The 23,893-nt window shown below is 33.8% G+C and overlaps 2 protein-coding genes across 4 annotated transcripts in view; both read right to left on the bottom strand.

Annotated features, from left to right (window-relative positions):
• Positions 1–1,085, bottom strand: part of LOC138715849 (very long chain fatty acid elongase AAEL008004-like) — a 112,675-nt gene extending 111,590 nt beyond the window's left edge. Inside the window, exon 1 of one of the 2 annotated variants that reach the window (XM_069848934.1) lies at positions 965–1,085. The gene's annotated coding sequence lies outside the window, so the exon portion shown is untranslated. The remainder of the gene's footprint in view (positions 1–964) is intronic. The other variant, XM_069848937.1, reaches the window with a different exon arrangement.
• Positions 1,086–15,763: 14,678 nt separating this feature from the next.
• Positions 15,764–23,893, bottom strand: part of LOC138716094 (very long chain fatty acid elongase 4-like) — a 53,996-nt gene continuing 45,866 nt past the window's right edge. For both annotated transcript variants that reach the window (XM_069848955.1, XM_069848956.1), the window contains one exon: positions 15,764–17,621. In XM_069848955.1, coding sequence (XP_069705056.1) covers positions 17,460–17,621 — 162 coding nt within the window. In that variant the 3' untranslated portion in view covers positions 15,764–17,459. The remainder of the gene's footprint in view (positions 17,622–23,893) is intronic.

Genomic DNA, 23,893 nt, shown 5'->3' with positions numbered 1-23,893 from the left:
GTTTTTGATTTAAAAAATATATAAAATGGTAAAGAATTATGTTTTAAAAACATGTAATATTTACTTGGTAATGTTATGCACCATTTACATTTTGCTTTTAGAAAATATAATTAAAAATTAATATGAAAAAAATTATTTTCAATAACCTTACACTTTGGCGATTTGAAAAATAGTTGCCGAAACCGGACCCCTTGTAAAAATAATCAAAATAAAACTAAAAAAATTGGAAAAAGGTATTAAATGAGAGAAAGCATAATCTAGTTACAAAGTATAAGTATAATATTACAATTGCAGGCTTTAATTTAAAAAAAAGATAGAGGATGTTTTCAAAAAAGATACATAAAACGTACAACAGAGTTAAATCGTTTAGCGGCAAAAATCGCAGATGTTCATGTCCTTTTCAGTTCCAGTACATAGTGCACATGACCCAACGTTCCCCTTCAGAATCCTCCGAAAATTTGCCATGAAAGTTTTGTCCACAGGTTGTAGTTTGTGTGAAGAGTGAGGTGGCAGCGACAATGGTAACATGATTTGTTTTTGCCAAGTTGATCAGATCAATATTCTGTGTGTGGCTAAAGTGGTCATTCAAGAGCAACAGCACAGGTTTTTCCTTTGTAGGACTGGGAAACTCGATGAAGTGTCGAAACCACTGAGTGAAGAAGTTCATTCGGATCCACCCTGAATGGTACTCTGCAAAGATTGTTCCTTCCTTCCCCATTATCCTCTTGAAATTTGGAACAGAATTCCAATAGAATAGGAGTGTGTACAAATACAGGTAGACTTTAAACATGAAAAAATAAGGGGTCCGGTTTAGGCAACTGAAGAGGGTTCGGTTTACGCCACTATAGCCAACATTTTGTTAACTCAATAGATTTTTAACCAAACATCTAAATTAAACGGTTTAATGACAAGCAGTAACCTTAAACCTTACCATTTAAGAATATATATAGGTCGAATGGCTTACCTGCCAATATCTAGGAGACAAAACGAAAAATGTGGCACAGTGTAAAAACTTTTTCCACTGTCAAAACACGTAATTGCGGACTGATAAGCAACAAGTGAAGCGGGCGACGTGTGTGCTCCGCTACAGAGTGGTAGAAGCCTAAACTACTATTTACACTTAGTTCTGCTAGAGTTCAGGAGAATGCAGAGCCAGGAGACCGGGGGTCCGCTTTAGGGGGAGGAGTCCGGTTTAGGGCACTTTCCTCTATTATTATTATTATTATTATTATTATTATTATTATTAATACTATTATTATTATTGTTATTATTATTGTTATTATTATTATTGTTATTATTAATACTATTATTATTATTGTTATTATTAATTTCCTTGTGTTCTTATAGATTTTTATCAAATTCCGATTATAACTATGAGATTAAATGCAATTATTTCAATTGCGGTAGTTTGTTCACCAGACGTCAGGATCTTGATTATTTATTTTTTTGTAAAGTCATTAAGGGTGATATTGATTGTGAATCTTTCATAAGCAATATCAGTCTTCGTATTCCTGCTAATGGTTTAAGATTTCATAAATTGTTTTATAATAAGAATCCTATATCTCTCTCTCCGGTCTGCAGATGCATTAAATATGCTAATTTGCATGGATTCAACTTGGATCCATTTAATGTGTAGTATATCTTTGAGTTTTTAACTCACTGATCTAATTTTAATAATTATTTGTCCATTTTATTTCTTGCATTTGGTCTATTGATTCATGTATACCATTCCATTATTTCAATTCTCATTGTACTAATTTTATAATTATTATTTGATCAATGATTGATGTAGACCATTATATTGTTTGCATTTCATCTCATTGCCATTTTCTATCATTCATTCTCATCATCATTTGTTGTTTTGTTCTGTTTTGTATCGTGCAAAACTGTAATTGGCCTTGTGCTGTTGTTTTTGCACGTTAATATTCTAAATAAATAAATAAATAAATAAATAAATAAATAAATAAATAAATAAATAAATAACTACTATTATTATTATTGTTATTATTAATACTATTATTATTGTTATTATTAATACTATTATTATTATAATTATAATTATTATTATTATTAATACTATTATTACTGTTATCATTATTATTATTATTGTTAATATTATTAATGCTACTATTATTATTATTATTATAATTATTATTATTAATACTCTTATTATTATTGTTATTATTATTAATACTATTATTATTGTTATTATTATTAATACTACTATTATTATTGTTATTGTTATTAATATTATTATTATTCTTATTATTATTAATACTATTATTATTAATACTATTATTATTATTGTTATTATTATTATTAATACTATTATTATTATTATTGTTATTATTATTGTTATTATTATTAATACTATTATTATTATTATTATTATTATTATTATTATATGATTCCTTATTAATTATATGATTCCTGTCTTCATTTACATGATTTCATTAATTCATTTGTAATACATTTTATTTAATTGCCATTATTTTAATTATCTCACTGAACTAATTTTAATAATATTATTTGTGCTATTTATTTTGTTACATTTTGGTCAATTGAGTAATGTAGACTATTATATAGATTGTATTTTCATCTATTGCCATTTTCTATCATTCATTCTCATCATCATTTGTTGTTTTGTTTCGTTTTGTACCTGTGCTAAACTGTAATTGGCCTTGTGCTGTTGTTTCGCATATTAATATTCTAAATAAATAAAGTAAATTATTATTATTATTATTATTATTATTATTATTATTATTATTATTATTATTATTATATCTTCCTCTGTCTGTTCAGCAATTTAACTCAAACTCGCTGGGTTGTACTCGAATAAGCATTCTCTTACACTCCAAGACAAATAACAACCCCTTCCTTCTTTCTCACCGTTTGTAAATACAGCAGTGAGCGACACAATAGCAACAATAGTGCTGATCATCTACTGTGAAGCAAACTATGGAAATGTGATTGGTGAATGAAAAACACTCTTATATTAGTGACATTCTATAACAAAAAAAGCCTATTTTTTTTTTATAGAGCCTAAATAAAAGAGTTTAAGAGCATATTTTAGGCGCCTAAAATTCCACTTTTTAGGGCCTAAAATTCCGCTCTCTATTCATTAAAAATCCAGATATTTTATTCTTTAGAAAAATTTGTCATTTTCTAAAACTCTCTTCAGTTTGACATTCGCAGCAAATTGACCCGGGGCCGCCACTGCCACTTACATCGTGACATTGGCAATTGTTAATGTTGGTCAATCAGCTTATTCCCTCCATTTTAGTAAACAGTTGTGGAGTTTGCTACAAGTGTGGAAAGGTTAGATTTCTTCCTTGGAAAAAATGAAAATGAGTCGAAATCCAGGAATGTGGACGTGAAGTGGAAAATTATTGGGATGTGGAAGAATGACTTGAGATAATATCAATAACAAATTGTGGCATCTCGTTCACTCATTAAAAATCCAGATTTTTAATCTTTAGAAAAAATTGTCATTTTCTAAAACTCTCTTGAATTTGAAATTCGCAACAAATTGACCCTGGATCGCCACTGCCACTTACATAATAACATTGGGAGTTCTTAATACTGGTCAACCAGCTTATTCCCTCCATTTTAGTAAACAGTTGTGGAGTTTGCTACAAGTGTGGAAAGGTTAGATTTGTTCCTTGAAAAAAAAAAAATGAAAATGGGTCGAAATCCAGGAATGTGGACGTGAAGTGGCAGATTATTGGGATGTGGAAGAATGACTTGAGATAATATAAATTCTATCCCAAAATCCATTGATCTAAATCAGCCGTGGCGAAAATGTGATCGTGCACCGAGCCACTGTGTAACTGCAACGTGCATAGCACCTATGGAGGGAGGCGGACACCCGAAGGGGAAGTGAAGCAACTATCTGATTTATTAACGGATTTTCATTTTCCTTACGTCAAGCACTTAAATATAATTTTATACAGTAGAAGGTTACAAACTAATGTTTAGTACGTGTAACGAAGAAAGAAATGAATAAGAAAACATAGGACACATTATCACAACCTGAAATTAACTGTCTTCAGAATGTCTCTGCGACAGTTTCAAAATCAGGAATTATGTCACTTACTGCCAGTCGTAGTTGATCACGAAGGTATTTGTTTGTCAGTCGTGATCTAAATTTGCTTTTTACTATTTTCATTGTTGAAAATAATTTTTCACAAACGTAAGTTGTAGCGAACATGGCTTCAACAGAGCAAGCGAAAGAACGAAGCTTCGGGTATTTATTTTTTGGCAAAGATTTGAAAAGTTCAACATTTGTCAAGTCCTTACATCTACCTTTCATTTAACGTCACATTGTAAACCTGTGAGTTTAAATTGAAGATGTAACCACATTATTCGTACATCTGCTGAAAAAGGATCGACGTACAGAGGTAATAATAATAATAATAATAATAATAGTAATAATAATAATAATAATAATAATAATAATAATAATAATAATAAACCTTTTAATGTTTCGTGAGTAACATGTAGTGTAATGCCGTTTTATGTTATACAACTGTTTTCGTCGTAGTGAACAAATCATACATTTAATATTCTCATTATAATGGCAGAAAAACAAATCGTCCTCCCATCCTACTTGAAACTTTCGTTTTTGTAGAGGTGTATGGTTTCGAGAGAGACATTGCGACGAATGCCACTCGCAGGTCAGAGACAAATACAAATGGAACGGAGTTTGACTCCAGTGAGTGAGAGGGTGAGGATTGGTGGAGGTAGGAAGCAAGATAAATGCATAGCTATCATTGCGAGCCACAATGTGCTCGCGAGTCACATTTTCGCCACGGCTGATCTAAATACATCCATTATGGAGTAGTTAATTTTTTCGCTACAAAAAATTTAATTTTTCAGTAAGTATTCATAACAGAAAAATTGTTATATAACCCACATTTTGAAAGCTAGAGAGATTGGATTTGCAGTAAGAAACTTCATTCTTCACGGGCATTTGGTCCCTTTATAAACATCAATGGATTTCACATAAGTATAAGGAGAGGAGTGAAAAACATCTCTTTCGAACCGTAAACTTCTGGTAGAACCTGTAGTCGAGTGCTTATTGCGAAATTTTCTACTGTAACTGCTGTAAAGAAATTTGCGAAAACCAACAAAATTGCACAACAATTTATTCATTCAATTCAGTATGGAAGGGGATTGAGCACATTTACGCAATTGCGTTCAAAGCTACACCCATTTTTCAGTAAGACTTTTATACCTTTCTGGTTATCACATGTCCTGAAAAATACTGTTTCGCACGGAACAGAGGTTGATATAACACAGAGACGTAATTTGATGTAAATCTTGCTACGTAACGATTAAAATAAATAAACTCAAACTGTATTTATGATATTTAAAATAATTTCAGCTAACAAAATAACAAAAATCTCAACTTCATGTGACAATAACAATAGCCACTTTATGTTAGGGTGGCCAGATTTACAAACAAACAAACGAGACATTTATTGCAAGCTGGAATTTTCTGCTTTTCATCTATACTTCGTTCCATAATGTCGGACAGGAGATGCAAATTATTGCCGACAGAGGAGGAGAAAAGTATAATTACTATTCAACCAATGGCAGAGGTCTCATTCCCCGATTGACTTGAAGTTGGGCGGTTTGAAGTGTTCTATCAGGCAAACTTCAAGACAACTGTGAATTTTATGTCATAATTATGTATATATTTTATGTAACTATTTGTACAGGACTATAATATGTATGATTTAATTAAAGCCCTAATATACCTTCGGGTAAAATAGGGTTCTATAAACTTCGAAATTCAATAAATAAATAAATAAATAAATAAATAAATAAATAAATAAATAAATAAATACTTACATACGTAGATAGGTAGATAGATATGTAGGTAGATAGATAGGTAGGCAGGCAGGTAGGTAGATAGATAGATAGATAGATAGATAGATAGATAGATAGATAGATAGATAGATAGATAGATAGATAGATAGATAGATAGATAGATAGATAGATAGATAGATAGATAGATAGACAGATAGACAGATAGACAGACAGACAGGCAGGCAGGCAGGCAGGCAGGCAGGCAGGCAGGCAGGCAGGCAGGCAGGCAGGCAGGCAGACAGACAGACAGACAGACAGATAGATAGATAGATAGACAGACAGATAACTTCAAGACAAGCGTGTTTTGAGACCTCTGCCATTGGTTGAATAGCAATTACACTTCTCTCCTCCGCTGCCGGCAATGTTTACGTCTCCTGTCAGACATTATGGAACGAAGTATAGGTACATTCATAATGATGCTTGTATTACAGTCTAGTATACATAGTCACGAAGCTCCATACGTGGTAAATATGCATCCATAGATAGTTGCTAACCACTAGGATTGCTATTATCGCCTCATGACAGACAATGCGAAATAGTACCTGCAGTCTCTTGTTCCTAGCACCTTCACAACTCAAGCTTCGTGACTGTATATACTAGACTGTGCTTATGTTTCATACCAGTCTGCAGTAAGTAGGCCTATTTAGTCTTATTAAACTTTACCTTATGATTCATGTAACATATTACTAGTCAGCGCTGTATGCGATGGAGGGGGAAAGGAACTGACCACCCTACCCCATTATCTCCTAGCTTCGTTTCCTCATAAGTGATGCCTTATTGATGTCACTTACACTACCGGTCAAAAGTTTTCGATCACCTATCACAACTGTGGATTTGTGGTTAAAACAGGGATTTCGTTTTGAATATTCTAGCATATCATAATGCTAGAGAGAGAAAATATTTATTTTGTTGGTCTATATAGTTTTTCCGATGTGTTTGTACATTGAAATAAAGTATATAGTTGTTTTCATAGCTGATCGAAAACTTTTGACTGCTAGTGCATGAGTTCAAATCTGTCTTCGGACAGTTGACTAAACAACATCAAATTTAACCTCGGTTCCGGACAATTGGCCACAGAAAATTGGTAATAGGAACAATTCGCCACAGATAGTCAATTTGCCACAGATAAACAATTTGCCACAGATAAACAATTTGCCATACCGTCTATTATCCAAAAATGGGACCGTAAAAATTTGTTTAAATGTGAATTAGTGGCAAATATGATAATTTTCACGTTGTCCTCCGGTTAAAAATACAACAATCACCTTTCTCCTTGTACGGTCTTAGCACAGTCTACTATATACAGTCGCGAAGCTCAATATGTAGTAAAAATGCAAACATGGGTAGTTGCCCACCACTAGGATCGCTACTATCGCCTCATCATCGCAGATCTCTCTCCTAGCAGCCGACAAAATATGTTATACTTTCGTTGTGTTCTTTTGGAAAAATTAACACCTTCCTTCCATTATTGAAATATTAAATGCATAAAGTTAATTTATTATTTTAATGAAGTATATTAAATTCCACCATAAACTCGAAGATACCTGCAAGAAATAAGTTAATATAATTTTTGTTTGTGCAAAACGAACTGAAATTTACTATAATAGCTTCACTCATTCAAGATTATAGTGATAATTAACTATGAAACCAATAAATATTAATTTGCATTTCTCTTTACAACAATAATAATGGAAATATGAATTAATGGAGTAACTTACGTGTACCGGTACTTGTAGTGTAGGTTTACGTAGTTAACAAAGTGGGATGAGGTTAAGCAATAATAATCACACCAGAATTGGAAATAAAACGTGATCAATAAATTTTATTGTAACAGACTTTTTCTACGTCTCTAGTAAAGCAACAAATAAAAATAACAACAAAATTAACAGCTATAATTAAAAACATATCCTTTGAAGAAAAAAGTAGGCCTAAGCAATAATAATCCCACCAGAATTGAAAATAAAACGTGATCAATAAATTTCATTAAAACAAACTTAATTTTTCTACGTCTTTAGTAAAATAACACATAAAAATAATAACAAAATTAATAGCTACAATTAAAAATATATCCCCTGAAAAAAAAAGTAGACCTAACCTTTATTTCTCTGAAAATTTAGCAGCCTAAGTGACAGAACTTTAACCGGTATCTAATGTCCTTTCGGTTAGACTGAAACATTTCATTGTGAAATTTAAGGATATAATGTATTCTAACATTCACAAAGAACTTCAAATTAACAGTTTTGTTTCTGCACGGCATTCTTGTGAAAACCCAGGAACCTTTCTGAATCTTTCGAAATCGGAAAAAGGATAACTCTGGCCTCTTTCTCTTATTGTTGCTACAATTTATAGCATTACAAAGTCTCCTCCTTGTCCCATATTATTATTCCAATTATTATATTTTAGCCATTAACATTTTCATTATAACCAATAACGAACATTTCACAAGCATCAATGTGAAATACGCAACGAGCTAGCACTCGATAGAAATACGACACAGTCCAAAGTCGACCATGGACAGTCTATTGTTTCTAGTTGCTAACCGCTTGGAGCGCTTTATCACGAGATTTGCAAAAAAAAAAAAACACCTCAAGCTTTGCGACTGTATATAGTAGCCTGTGGTCGGCTATAGCGTTCAGTTCGTCAATATTCCTTGGTTCAGGTGGTAGGTGCAGCTTCCTGGCACGGCGCACAGTTTTTTTAATAGATGGTTTCTTCGGTAGATTCACATTGGCTTCGCTTGCAATACGCTGTAACTCATTTTGAATAATGACAGACGTTGGATCTCGGGAAGTCCCCGCCCTTGCCTTCATGTTCTCTACACATTCCTTTGCCTTAATCCTTCCACAATCTGCAGAATGATTCTTATGTTCAGACGGTTCTTTGACGACACTGCTTCCATCTTCTGATAACGTGACTGTTGTATTACACCCACCACGCATGTCACAGCGCCAAACAACGCCATTCTTATTTTCTCTAAGTCTCGTGTACATGTAGCCAAGATATATTAATTTGTCAGAGCCTCTTTCTGATTTCGTGAAGCGAATTTCTTCCCCCATAGTTCCTATGTAGTTTACAGCTTCTAGATTTGACTTGTGTTACCATAGAAATATAGTATAAATTGTTGCCTTGAATTTTAATGTGTGGCTAATTTTCTTTCATACGAATTTAAATTATGTGGCGAATTGTCTTTGATACGAATTTCAATTATGTGGCGAGTTGCCACTGTTGCCAATTTTCTGGGTACAGCAGTGTATTGGATATTAAAATATACGAAATTTGAGGTGGTTTGATGACATTATTACCATTAGAAATGAAATATTATTATAGTTAATGCCATGCTGTGACTATTTTTCATTAATTATACATATTAATGCTATAATGATGACATGAAAGTGAAACGTTTTGGGGTTATATGAGTAGATGTAGAGAATATGTTAAATTAGATCTTCATTTCTATAATTTACTGAGTTGCGATTATTATATAACTACAAAACTTGCGTAAGATAATAATATTGTTATTAAACATCAAATATTTTTATAGTTATTAATCGAGTGGAGTTGAGTCTTTTTCATATATTTAATGACGTTGTGGTGTAGATATTTATATGCGTCATTCTCTTCAGTATTGGCTCGAGAGAGCGCAAAAATTACAGTTCCTAAGGAAAGACCAAATGGTAATACTTACTGATAAGATAAGAGGCCTACAAAATTTTATAGTCTCCCGATCATTTCAGCAAGATCTCTTAGCAGGATAAAATGATTGTACCCTCTACATTTCAAGCTCTGCATGTAGCAGCTATACGAAAATGATATTGTTCGAAACCTTAGCAAACCTGACATTTTTTTTAACTTTCACCTACAATCCGCAATGATCTGAAATAGCTACTGCTTTACCCTCACATGAAAAACCGACTGATCGTCCTGACATTGTTACTTGCGTTTTCGCGTTGAAACTAAAAAAACTGAAGATGGATAGGTTCAAGGAAAAGTATTTGGCATAAAAAACATTCAGAGGGAGTATGTTGGATTATTATGGAAGCAAATAACTTTCAGAATGTCTGGTATTCTTCATTGAAAATAAATCTGAAAATGTTCATAGTTATCTCTATAAATCTGAGTCGCACTGTAACTGCTTTCGACTCTGACAATACGCATGCGAACTCTTGGGCGCTTACTCTGAGCCACTAGCGTAATATTTTATAATTGTCAGTACTGATTCGTGGCTGCTCACATCTTGGAGTGGTAGTTCATGTTTTATTAACAACAGTACCAAACCGTATTTTAATATATGATGGAACTGATAACTATTCACCTATTACCCTTATAACATGAACATTAATAACATTAGCAGTTCGAGTTGGAATGAAATTTATCAAAATTCTAACAGTGGTATTAACATCAATAAATTTAAAAATGCAGTTATATTGTCAGACTCCAAAGAAGCTATTCTATCAATACTCTCTAGACACACACCTTCATCTCAAATAGCAGAAATAAATAAAATGCTCTCTCAACTAATAACACTCAATAAAAGAATTGTATTCCAATGGATACCATCCCATTGTGGAATCCTGGGAAACGAGAATGCGGATGCTTTAGCAAAGAAGGGCAGCACTGCTACTTACAGACCTGTTACTAAATCTGCGTATTCCTCTGTGAAAAGATTTATTAAATCAGGACGAATAGAAGGAATAGTGTACGCACTCCTATGTTCTCTCATTGTCGGTGGCGGACCTGAGAACTAGTGGAGCTTCGATCGATAAAGTCCGTCGTTTGTCTGAGGTCAGACACCTCGAAAATACAATTTCTCGCGCGTTTAATGGTGAAAGTTGTTAGGAGTTGTTAGTATGCATTGTTGTTTGGGTTGGTGTAGAAGTCTTCAATTTGTTGTGCTTTGAAGTAACCAGTGACAAAAGAATATTGTGTGGTGGTTTACAAAATAATTGCAAAAATGCCGTACTGTTTTGCTCCGGATTGTAGATCGGGATACGGTAGAAATAGTGACAAAAGACATTATTACGTAACAAGGCAGTTAAGAAGTCTGTAGAAACTTGTATAAAAGAAAAAATTGTTCTTTGTGAAGAAATGCATGGTCAAGGCTGGGAAAGTTCTGTGCCCGAGTTGGTAAATACCACTCCTGCCGTGTTGATTGACAGATTTTTAGTGCATCATGTGGCAGGTTATGTCGTAAATCATTCCTCTAAGTTTATTGCGTGTACCCTCTGTGTCCATTCCCTTCGACAGAAAAGTAATGTGTCTAAACATTGTGCAGCTCTCACCCGTGGTGGGAATATAATGGTGTAGCAGACGGTTGACTCAAACTCGTTTTCTACTGCGCATGTCGTCACTTGGGAAGCAGCAGCGGCGCGCTAATTCGCACCGCAGTGCTCGAGGAACAAAACAAACAGCTGTTGTGTGCACGTGCACTGTGTTAATTCTTTATATATATATATATATATATATATATATATAATATTATATTATATTGAATGTTATTCTTGTATCAGTAATGCTATTAATGTGACACATGCTATTGGTATGCCTGGATGTGCAGTATCTGGTTTTTTTTATTTACAATCGAAAAACAAAAGGAACTGACGTAAAATATTATAGGTTTCCGAAGAATGAAGACTTGGCAATACAATGGTTGCATGCTTGTAGAAGGGAGGATGAAGTCAATTTACAGCACGATGAGTTTTCTCGCATGTTACTAAATTTTATTTGCTTCGCAACTCATTTGCAAAATATATTTTCATGTTAAACTTATTGTTTGACTTATTCCATAGATTGCTTTGAGCGAAAAGAAAAGGGCGTAAAAATCTTAAGATTTAATGTTGTTTCAGCTCGAATATGTTGACTTCATTTTGAGGAGTCAAGTTACGAAGTACCTTTAAAGGAGAAACTCCTAAATTATGAACCAAAAAGCAGTCGTAATCTGAAAGTAGACGCTGTACCCACAAAAGCTCTGGCGCAGTCTTTCTTGAAACGAAAATCAACAGATAATCTGAGATTGGACAGATGTGAAAAACGGAGAAGGAGAAAAGAAATTCATGACATCATTGCTAATAGTTCATGTCCTCTTCAGGCCACTTCCAAAACCAATTCAGACGAACATGTATCAGAGGATAGTGCATTAGACCTAAATAACGAAACGTGAGTAATTACAGCATTATAATAAGTATTAACTAGTACGTTCCTGTGTATCATATTGTTAAAATGTTTCACATATGAGTCGCTCCGCAGAAGGGAATAATTTTCTCATAGTTCTTCAAAACTTTCTAAGCTAAAAGGACTTAATTACATGTCTCATAAAATGTTAAAGCTGTGTTATCTTTTAACAACTTCCAGACAGAAAAGGCTTCAGTAAACGGAAGGATTCAATTGTCTCGAATGTCAATAGAGGAGCAAAAAAGGCGTCAATCAATGGGCATAAAATAATTATTTTCTCGCTTAACCCTAGCATTATCACGGTTGGGAAAAAATTGCCCACCCTTTTTATTTTCTAATTTTTTTTTGAATTAATGAAATCTGGCAGCTTTCACCTTTACTCTATTTGTCTCTAACATGATAAAGTATGCACACATGTGTTCTGTTTCAGATTTAAAATATAGCAGACTAATAATTTGAAGTATTTGTTAGTGGACAGATTTTATCCACCCTTGGCATTTCATATGACCTACACTTTTAAACATTCTCTAGTTTGAATTCTGTGATTTTTGTCCATTGTTGCAACTGTTTGTAATGCCGTTAAAGTCGTTTACTGTTTCAATTCTCCACTTTACCATTTACTTGCAGTGTAGAAACTTGAGTTGGTAAATTTGTTCTTTCTTTATTGGTGTTTATTCAAATCTAGTTGTATTCAGGGATACAGAACATAGACATGAGTTGTTTTGTGGATAATAGCAGCCTTAATGTTTTGGGTAAAAGTGATATTATAGTGCCATTGGAAATTGATTTACCGGCGGAGTTGAAGAAAGAAAGTGGTAGTGAGGAAGATAATACAGAAGTGGTTAGTGAGGGTGAATCAAGGTCTATTTCAAGTACTAGCTGCTAACAAGAACTAACATTACGAAAATTAATGTCAGATGTGGAAATTGTGGACTTAATTTGTGTAAAAAATATTCAGATATTAAAATTGTGTGCAGGAGCATTTTACTAAAATAAATATGCAGAATCACTGGAATGAAAAACTGATGTGTTTTTTTTTAAGTAATGTAAAAATGTTGACGATGAAACTTTATTGAACGTATTTGAGGAGCTCGGAATCAAAACGTGTTAAGTCCACATTTTATCGAAAATGCGTTTTTTTTCTTTCGAATTTGCCTTATTTTAGGGACACTTCATCATGCTACACTTGACATTTGTTGCAATTCACATTTTCAGCCTCTTTAAAGGCAGCCTGAAATCGAAGGTCTGATTCAGAACGTATTCTGCCCATCACCCTGAATGGATCAAACCGATTTGAGTCCATGAACTTAAGATATCTTCTAACGAAAGCAGTACACCAGAATGAACGTAATTAATTCGACAACTGCCTTTAACAAATGTTCATTATTGACTCTTTTCTAAAGTTTGCTTGTTGCTATACTTAAGTTCATGCAGTAAGATTTAAAAGGACGGGCTTCTTGCCTGGAATCTCTATTTAAATCTCCACGCGCAGACAGTGAATTGGTGGTGTGCGGTAAGTGGCATTTAAAGGCAGGTGGAAGTCGTTTGCAATAAACATGGGTCTTTTACTACAAATTGTGATATTATACTCATAATTAGGTAACAGTTTGAACAGTATGTTAAGTTTCGAAAGACTCCAGTACAAAACATTTCTTGTGAGATTTACAAACTTTGCAGGTTCTCGCTGGCTTCTTTTTCTGTGGGTGGTAGGTATATGTCGGGAGGGGAGGAATAAGCCCAACAGTTTGCTTGTACTATTGTCGTCGTAACCCTCTAAAAATGCGTGCTTCCAGGTCAAGTTGAAGATTTGTATAGATCCTTTCCTTCCTGGGTTTGCTTCCCTTCACGGTCTTACATGCAATTACGTACACATTGAAAAGCTGAAAAGTACCATAAACATTATATTGAAGAAACGTTTCTGTAGTTTTTTTACGTATTTTCCCAGAATGGAGAAGGGATATAAGACTTCATTCTGACGCTGACCTGACAGTCAACCCACAACATAACGTTATTGTACTCTATTACGCCCTTCAGTTTCACCACTGTTTATTCCCCTTCATTGTTACCCTTTTTTCCTTTATGCTCACCATGTGAATGTTGTGCTTCGTAGACAGACCTTTTCTGTCATGTCACTTTACTGCCAATAACTCTTACAAGACCTCGATTCTGATTCCCTTTCTTAAACTTTGTTCATTCCACTTGGAATGCAGGACAGAACTTCAATGCACTTTTATTCAAACAGTTAGAATTCTGGAAAACCTTTCGCGTATATTTATAGGAAAATAACTCCTCTTCTTCACGAAAGATCGTTTTACAACATATAACAACCCTCTAAATAGACAGCTTGAAAAAAACTGCATTTGACAGCTTGAATGAAAACTGTCAATAAAAGTCGCAGGGTCACAAAGACGTCATGTCTAGACGGCTATGCTTTGGGAGCGCATCACAAGACGTTAGTAGGGAAGGGATTAGTTAATACAGCTTCTTGGTATTCATAATCAATTAACCTACCCCACTTCCAAAACCTTACGGAGCTGAGCTGAGCTAAGCTAGCAAGCTGCGAGAGACTCTGCAATGCTTCCCGCGTGACGTCATCACGTAGTAGGAGAACGGGCGAGGCTGCGCACTGCTTCACCATTATATTCCCACCACGCTCTCACCCAAATCAAGGACTACGGATCCGGTAGGAACGTCAGTTTTTTAACCCATCCCTCCCAAGCTGTGTACGACGTACTTCTTCAAACAGAAATGAAAATTAAAGAAAAGATTAGTTCAGCGAGTGCAATGTGGGGTGATATCTTCTACGACTGTCTTGATACTATTGACGCTCTTACGACCCAGTCTTCGGGAGCAGGTTGTTGCAGAGAACACATCATGGATATTATTCCTAAATTGGTTTACCACTACTTAAAGTGCCGATTCTTCTTCAGGACAAAGGAAATCCGAAGAGAATTACAAGCTCGTAAATCCGCCAAGTCATCTCGCAAACTCTCGAAGGTAGCAGGCAACTAATCATTCATATGGTGAGTAATTTAATTAATTTATAAGCACGTAAAATATCTTTCAACTCTGGTTTTATTCAACATTTTGTAGAGTTTTCTGTCCCTGAATTCGCAACTTGTTAAATACTGAACTTATCGCTTTTATAGCGTTTCAGATCCCGCTGTATTTTCTGTTACGAACATTCATAATAGTGTTAACTGAGAGAAGGCTATTAATTATGAATAAGGGACTATGCAGGTATTCCTAAAGTTACGAATAGACGGGTAAAATGGTAGAAATTTGCTTTTAAAAAGGACTACGTTTAGCGTAACAAGAACTCTGAACTTCCTCCAAGTCACGATCCTAGCGATAGAAGCGCCGCGTTGCGGCGGACCCGTGTAAACTCGCTGAGTGCGTACACTATTCCTTTTATTCGTCCTGATTAAATCTACATACTTAGACTTCAACAAACAAGATTTGATAACACAATCTCAAGGGAAATATGGAACTCTCTGCATCATAATCCACAGTTGATTTCCGATTTACCACGCAAATCGTCTGTAGCTGCATTTAGATTGGCAACAGGCCATGACTGTTTGGCCAAGCATCTGCATAGAATTGGAATATATCAGTCTCCTAGCTGTCCATTGTGCAACTCAAATCAAGAAATGGATTCGGAACACCTCAAAATCTGTGCGTCAGTGGCTAACCATGACAATATCTTTGAAAAATATTGGAGTGCAAGAGATCAAATGACTTTATTATCAAATGCCTGGCATTAGGAAACAACATTATTAAAGAATGGCTAGATGCTCACTTACTTTCTTTGAACGTTTCTAAAACAAAATTAATACCATTTTCATTAACATCACATGGCCTTGAACAACTAAAAATAAATAATAATAGAAGTATAACAATACATAATTGTAACCTACCTACTTGCTCTTGTAACGCTTTGAGTATATCCTCACAAGTTAAATATTTAGGCATTATTATTCACCAACATTTAAAGTGAGACAAGCATATCTCCTTCCTGTGTAACAGATTGCGTAAAACAATCCACAAATTTTCCATTCTACGCTCTTATTTACCTGTTTATGTTCTGCGTACTGTCTACTTAGCTCTGTTTCAATCAATAATTCAGTATGGTATTTTAGGTTGGGGAGTAATGGCAAAATCGACTCTCCATCCTTTAAATTTCCTCCAAAAAAGAATTATCAAAATTTGTGTATATAAACCTTTTGATTACCCAACAAAATTAATTTTTCAGGAATTTGGTGTATCAAATCTAGAACAAATTTATAAACAAACATTGCTGATTTACTTCCATAAAAATCACAATAAATTTAAATTTGATCCTCATGAATACCATAAGAGACAAAACTACAGTTTCTTTCTAAATACTCCTAAATGCCACACAACTGCTGGATTAAAACACAGCAGAAATTTTGGACCCAAAATATATAATGCATTAATTAGAGCTTACCCTGATCTAAGTACACTTAACATACATAGATTTAAGAAACAAATCAGATTAATTATTTAATTGTTTAAGCTAATTGAGTTAAAAATTGATACTCTAATATTCATGTACTTTTGTATTTTCTATTTCTATACAGATCCTCTTATTGCATGCTGTATGTATTTTACCATTTATTAAATGTTATTGTGCTCAATGAACTCTCTTAATTTTGTGATATATTTTGTAAAACTGATCTGAACTGCGCCCGAGCACGAGCTTCTGCTCTTTCGGGCTGCAATGCCTAATGTACCGGTAGCTCAAGTGTAAAGTATTAAATAAATAAATTCAAATTCAAATTCAGGTAAAAGATAGTAAAAGACAAAAACATATTTCTCATATTTAAAACAACTATAAGAAACTCGGAGCGATTTACACCACATCCAACTTGTCTTCCTTTACTCACACAACACATAGACTGTCAGTTTTGCCAACATTGAAACTACCATAAAATTTTCGGAGGCTGCGTTCTCTTAGACTGTGCGTACACTTATCCTACTTTCCTCTATAGTTCGGAAAATGTATAATAATTGTTTAGATCTGGGCATTATTACTGCCGTGTATGTTGGCCAAAGAAGACTATTTCCTGTACGTTTGGCTTTTTTGTATAACAATATATAAACTTCAAAGCCACAAATTAGATCAAGTAGGGATTTATTTATCCGAATTCCTATTCACTCATGAACAACCTTATATCGCACTATCCCAACAAAAATCTTGAAAGTATTGGAAATTTGAAATAGAACCAAAATGGCAGGCGCGCAGCAAATTTCGTATGGAAAACAGTTCTATCGGTCTGTGCAAATGAATACTGCGGCGGAGAACTGGTGCTCTAGTTCCATCTTAATTGAACTATTTTCGTAATAACATCTCGTTGGCAACTAGACCAGAGTTAATTGTTACTTAAGCTGTTTTATTATACTTTGACTTTCTTTATGTATGAATTGTAGTAGAATTTGCCGAAAAGATACAAGAAAAGACCGTCGAAGACAAGAAAGAAAACTGATGTTTTTTTGGGATGTATACAGTCAAACAACAGCAAACACACACAGTAGGTGATGACCAATGAGAACTGCACCTATAAACAAGAAAGAAATAATAAGATTAACGTAATTGAACATGTGATTCCTCTAGAATCATAACGCGCAATATCAAGAAACTTATTTCTTTTTTTTTTTTGGCAACTAAACAAAAACTTACATATCACTAATTATCATTTGGCAAAATTATTTTAAATATTTATTTATTTATTTATTTATTTATTTATTTATTTATTTATTTATTTATTTATTTATTTATTTATTTATTTATTTATTTATTTAACCTGGTAGAGATAAGGCCATCAGGACTTCTCTTCCCATCTACCAGGGGATTACAACTACAATATTAAGAATACAATTTCAATTATAATTACAATTACAGTGAAAATTGTTTACAGTGAAAATTGTTTAGATCCCAAAAATTGTAAATGTCCACCTTTGAAAGAAGCCACGTATGTCAAATATCTGGGTATTATTATTGATCAGAATTTAAAATGGCCTCATCACATTACTTATCTTTGTAAGAGGCTTCGTAAAACAATTTATAAATTCGTTAATCTTCGATGCTACTTACCTATTAGAGTTCTACGAAATGTTTGTTTGGCAATTATTCAGTCTATCATTCAATATGGTATAATTGTTTGGGGTGGAAGTACAAAAATTAATCTTAGTCCGTTAAATTTACTACAAAAACGAATAATTAAAATTTGTTTGAAGAAACGTTTCGATTATCCAACTAAATTAATTTATTCTGAATTTAATGTATTTAATATTGAACATATTTATAAGTATACGCTGTTAAAATTTTATCATAAAAATCGTAATAAGTTTGTATTACAGACACACAATTATGACACAAGACGAAATATTAATTCAACATTAGTAGAACCTAAATGTCTCACATCTGCTGGTCTAAAGCATAGCATTAATTTTGGCCCTCGGTTGTACAATGCTTTAACTAAATTACACCCAGAACTTCTAACATGTAACCCACTAACATATAAAAAGAAAATTAGAAACGTGTTAATATCTTCAATTTGATTAAATAAATTTATAGCCTATGTGTATGAATTCATCAACCTATATTATATTTGTATTCTATAATTTTGAAATATATATATAGTCCTACTTTTTGCGTGCGATATTATTCTTCTCTAGTGTTAATATTATATTATATAATTCCATTGCCGCTGTAATTATATTTTAGTTGCTATTTTATTTTACTTATTTATTTATATGATTATTATTATTATTTTTTATTTTAATATTATATCTGAACTGCGACCGAGCACGAGCGCTGCTCATTCGGTCTCAAATTTTGTTAATACTACTGTATCTTCTTTTTATATTGCTTGTATTATTTTATTTGTATTTCTCTTTGTTTGTTTTGTAATTATATTTCTTTATTCTGTATATTTGAATTTAAATAAATAAATTAATTAATAGATTAAATTTACAAATACAATAAAAATCAAAGTACTGAAAGATTAACTGATTAATAAAAGCTAGACAGTTTATTGTAGAAGTTAAGAAGAGAGAAGCATTTCTTTTATTAAGTAAAAATTAAACCTACTCTACGCAGTAAGAAAATGCTTAATAAGCTTGCTTTTAAACGCTACTAAATTCCGACAGTCTCTGATGTCACTGGGTAGGGTATTGCACAAGCGCGAGAACGAGATTGTGTATGATGATGAATACGATGGTGTCTTATGTGTTGGTATGGCTAGTATGCTGCTATTTTGCGTGCGTGTGAGGAGATTATGATATGATGACAGGTAGGCCTAACTGAAACGGGAGGCAAGGTAGGTAGGTGTAGAGGTGTGAAGGACTTGGAAAAGGAGAACAAGAGAATGAAAATTTCTACGTACGTTAAGCCGTAGCCAGTTTAGAGTTTGGAAGGATGGGGTAAAGTGGTCAGCGCGACGGACATCGCAGACGAAGCGAACACAAGAATTATGAACACGTTGTAATCTTTGCGACTGGTTGACATTGAGGTCAGTCAGTAGAAAATCACAATAATCGAAGTGGGGCGTTACTAGTGTTTCCACTAGTATTTTCTTGAGTGATAGCGGAAGGAATATGTCACCATTATAATTCTAAATAGGCCTATTAATGACTGTTTTAAATAAAATCTTTTGGTTTATATAAGTTTATTAAAGAATAAGTAATTGTTTGGATATTGTGAGTTATGACTCTAAAGGACTCATATTTTCCCTTACAAAGTTGCCATTGTACTGAATTATACAGGGTGACAGTGACGTTAAAGAGTAAATCCTCATGGTAAAAGCAATAGAAATTTGCTTTGTTTGTCATTTTGCGTTATTTATTTTTATTTAGTGGACAATCGACTTTGTTTCTATAAAAATTGCAACATCGCAGTAGTAACACTTGCCAACGGATAGAAACATCCCTTCTGCGTGGCAGTGTAGTGGAGGGAAAAGGTGTAAACAAACACAGCCTGCTGCACGCTGCTCTGTAAAAGGCTCTACGCTCTGCGGTATTCAGGCCTTTACGGTGAATCACGCTTCTTCATTTCGGTAACAACGTTGCCAAATACCCATTGCTTAAAGTGATTTATTAATAATTAAGTTACTGAAGTACTCTTAAACTGTAAAAGTGATAGAAGAATTTGGCCACCGGCGTGGCTCAGTCAGTTAAGGCGCTTGCCTGCTGGTCTGAAGTTGCTCTCGAGGGCGGGTTCGATCCCCGCTTGCGCTGATTACCTGGTTGGGTTTTTTCCAAGGTTTTCCTCAACCGTAAGGTGAATGCCAGGTAATCTATGGCCTCATCTCGCTATCACCAATTTCATCATCGCTAAATAACCTAGTAGTTGATACATTGTCGTTAAATAACCAACATAATAATAATAATAATAATAATAATAATAATAATAATAATAATAGAAGAAGAAGAATTTATTATGCAAACTTAATAAGGTGAGTTCCTGTAAATTATTTTTTCCAACTAAATCACTGGACTAACATATTACTTCAATGGTATAATTCACATGTGTAAAATTTGATATTTATGAGCACAGGCGGCAGAGCATTCCAGTTCTTGTAAAAATATCTTACTGTCTTCCTCCGACGAGTTTAGCGCTGGGACCTGAGGTATTCTTGCCATCGGTGCGGGGGATTGCAGGTAGATTCTTTTGTTGCTACAGCCAAGCCGAGCCGAGCGGAGTGGGAAGTATTAATCGTCCAAAAATATGCAGTCTTCAGTTTGTAGTAGTGTGTGAATATTTCATATACATATTGTTTACCTAGGACTATGTGATTTTGTTATAAATATATTAAATATATTGTTGCAATTTTTGCTCAAACATTTCCCTGATGTTAGCTATGTTAATATTATATGAATTACTCATATTAAATATTTCGCCGTAACAAGCCATTTTTAAGGAAACATGCTGTGGAAAATGGGTCAACGAGACGAGTAGATAGTTTAGCGTACAATGCTGACACTAAACAGGGCATCATTGTGGACCCCACGATATGTTTTGAAGTAGAATGTCATCAGTCAGCCGAGGTCCACCTTGAGAAGAAGTCGATCTATGAGCCTACAGTCAACTATTTCAAGCTGAAATATGCCTTAATTCATGTTGAGGTATTCGGCTTGCTCATAGGTGCTCGAGGGACTATACCAGATTTTTTCGAAGAATTTCGACGGCAGTTTACTCTGCCAACATCTCTGAGGGATGACATTGTGATAATTGTGTTAAAAAATCCTGCCAAATCCTAATTAATCACATGGTGCCACATTAATAGCAATTGTAATTTTTCACGCCCTTTTCTTTGTTTCCCTTTTTTAAAACTTAATATCTATGTTTACATATGTATAATAATTTTTTTTTGAAGATATACTGTGTCCGTAAGGGCTACCCTCAATGGGGGGCAGTTTAATATTATTATTATTATTTTTAAATAGATTACTTTACAAATTTAATTCAATTCTACAAATCACTAAATTCTATAGTATCACTCTTCTTTTCATTTATATTATTGTAGTTTTATTATGATTTTTATGTTTATTTATTTTATTGTACAGGGACATCATTTTATTTTTACTTCAATTTTTATTGTACCTGAGTTTTTGAATGTACTTCACTCCCACCCCTCCTACTAAGGAAGTTCCAACTCCACACAGAACCAAGACCGCAGATAGTAAGCAGTACTGAGTTACTGAGTATAGTACGTTCCAGAAATATGTTCGCGTTCCAGTGACGAAAGAGCTTTCAATATTGAATCATATTTTCGCACAGGTACTGTCCGTTTGCCTACGTCGCATCCCGATTTCCCCCACCTGCTTCTGCTCGCCCTTCTGTAATGACTGGGCTGTCTTAGCTCTTTTCTGAAAACATTAATTTCTCTTAGGAATTGGACGTTTACGTAATATTATACAGCTGTTTAATTTAACTTAAATAAAAGGGCCTCGTTAAGTAATTAACTGTCACGTGATTTCCTCCCTTTCTACAATCCTGCGGCATAACCACTTGGACGGACAGTAGATAGCATGTCTGAGTAATTTTATATTTTCGGGTCGGGCAGAAGCGAAGATAGAATTTACAGTACGTAGAGTAGGTACAGAATTATTTCAACATGAGTTACTAGTACGAAGGACGAAACTGGCAATTGGAATTAGATGCAATAGTCTATAGTGCGATAATATGCACAAAAGAACTGAAGCCTATATCGAAATGAACGGCCACCATTTTCAAAATTGTGTTTAAATATTCATATTATGATTATTTTTCAATTTAACTTCTTTCTCTATATTGTACGCTAATGTGCTGTAGACAGTATAATATACACTGCATAATGAATACGTTCGCATGGATAACTCACTTCGTGAGTAAAAGCACTTATTCTTAATACAGTACTGTACTTTGATTAAAGAAAAACCTAATGAAAATTATCAAACTCAAAATCGCGATATTTCCTAGTTTACGTAAATGGATGAACTACTTTTCTTCCTTCCTATACCTAGTAGAATGATTTGTGTTTTACGCCAGTATCATCGAACTCCAGTCTTGGAGGGGGGAGCAAGCGGTGTTTCCGGTTCTCTAAAGGTATAGACAGGTTAATATTAAAAATGTTAGTAAAAATAAAATGATGTTCCTGTATTTGTATTTCTGATGGTGTGATGGCCTTAACTTCACCAGAATAAATAAATAATAGACTAAATAAATAAATAAATAAATAAATAAATAAATAAATAAATAAATAAATAAATAAATAAATAAATAAATAAAATGTTCTGCAATTCTTTCCTTCTCTGAACACGTAAGTACGAATGGTTGTATCTCTATCTCGCCAAAAATACGTTAGAAAACTAATAGACATACTGCTCTCGTAAATTGGGCGAATGTTTTCAGTATGATTGTACTTCCTTCCAGACTGCCGCTGTCACTGTTCCCTCCCACTCCAGTACCGCGCTAGACTAGTCGGAACCGCATTCCTCTCAGCCCTAAACTCCTCAGAGGATGACAGTAATTGTGTCTTATTCCCTTATCTCACTGGGCTTCTCATCAGAACATTTCTTTCGTCAATTTCATCCAGAAACGCTCTCGCTGACAAACCACTGTTTTTATATCCATAATCTCTCCGACTCATTTCGCTAGTAAACCACTATTTTCTTTATGCATTGGATTTCAATCAGAGTCCTTGTGGGAGTTAAGATCGGTGTAATTAATTAAGTTTGATAAATCAGTAATTAAGTTGATAAGTTGATGTGTAATTAATTATGTTAATTAATTCAAATGTAAATTATTAATTCGACATTTACGTAATTACGTTGAATAATTCGGTTTACTTTAAATAATAGGCCTACTGCTTCCTTTGCTTTGAATTGCTTCTTTTAATTCTGTAGTGCTCGGGAAAAGTGGCACAAGTCAAAAATGTTAATTTTACAGGAGAAGGAAAAAAACTGTCTTCACACTGGTTTATGTCGATTTGATTTTCTTCTGTATGAATTATTGTAATGGGAGAAATACTTATGTCTCTTTTCCCAAGCGAGCAGATGTTCCGTAAGTTGTCAATAAATTAATAAAAAATGTTTGTGGAAACTGACTTATGCCACTTTTCCCAAGCATTGTAGAATTTAGGTTTTCGCATTCCATTATTATTATTATTATTATTATTATTATTATTATTATTATTATTATTATTAATTTGTCTTTATTTGTCCATTTAACCTCTCCCTTTTCCGTCTTTCATGCCAATATGAGTAGGCAAGGGAGAATCACTGAATCACACTGTAGACATGTCCCGAGTTCGGGCCTCCCCTGGTCATGTAATTAGAATGGCAAAAG

Source organism: Periplaneta americana, chromosome 2 (genome assembly GCF_040183065.1).
Source record: "Periplaneta americana isolate PAMFEO1 chromosome 2, P.americana_PAMFEO1_priV1, whole genome shotgun sequence".
Classification (NCBI taxonomy): domain Eukaryota; kingdom Metazoa; phylum Arthropoda; class Insecta; order Blattodea; family Blattidae; genus Periplaneta; species Periplaneta americana.
This window is presented reverse-complemented; position numbering and strand designations above follow the sequence as displayed.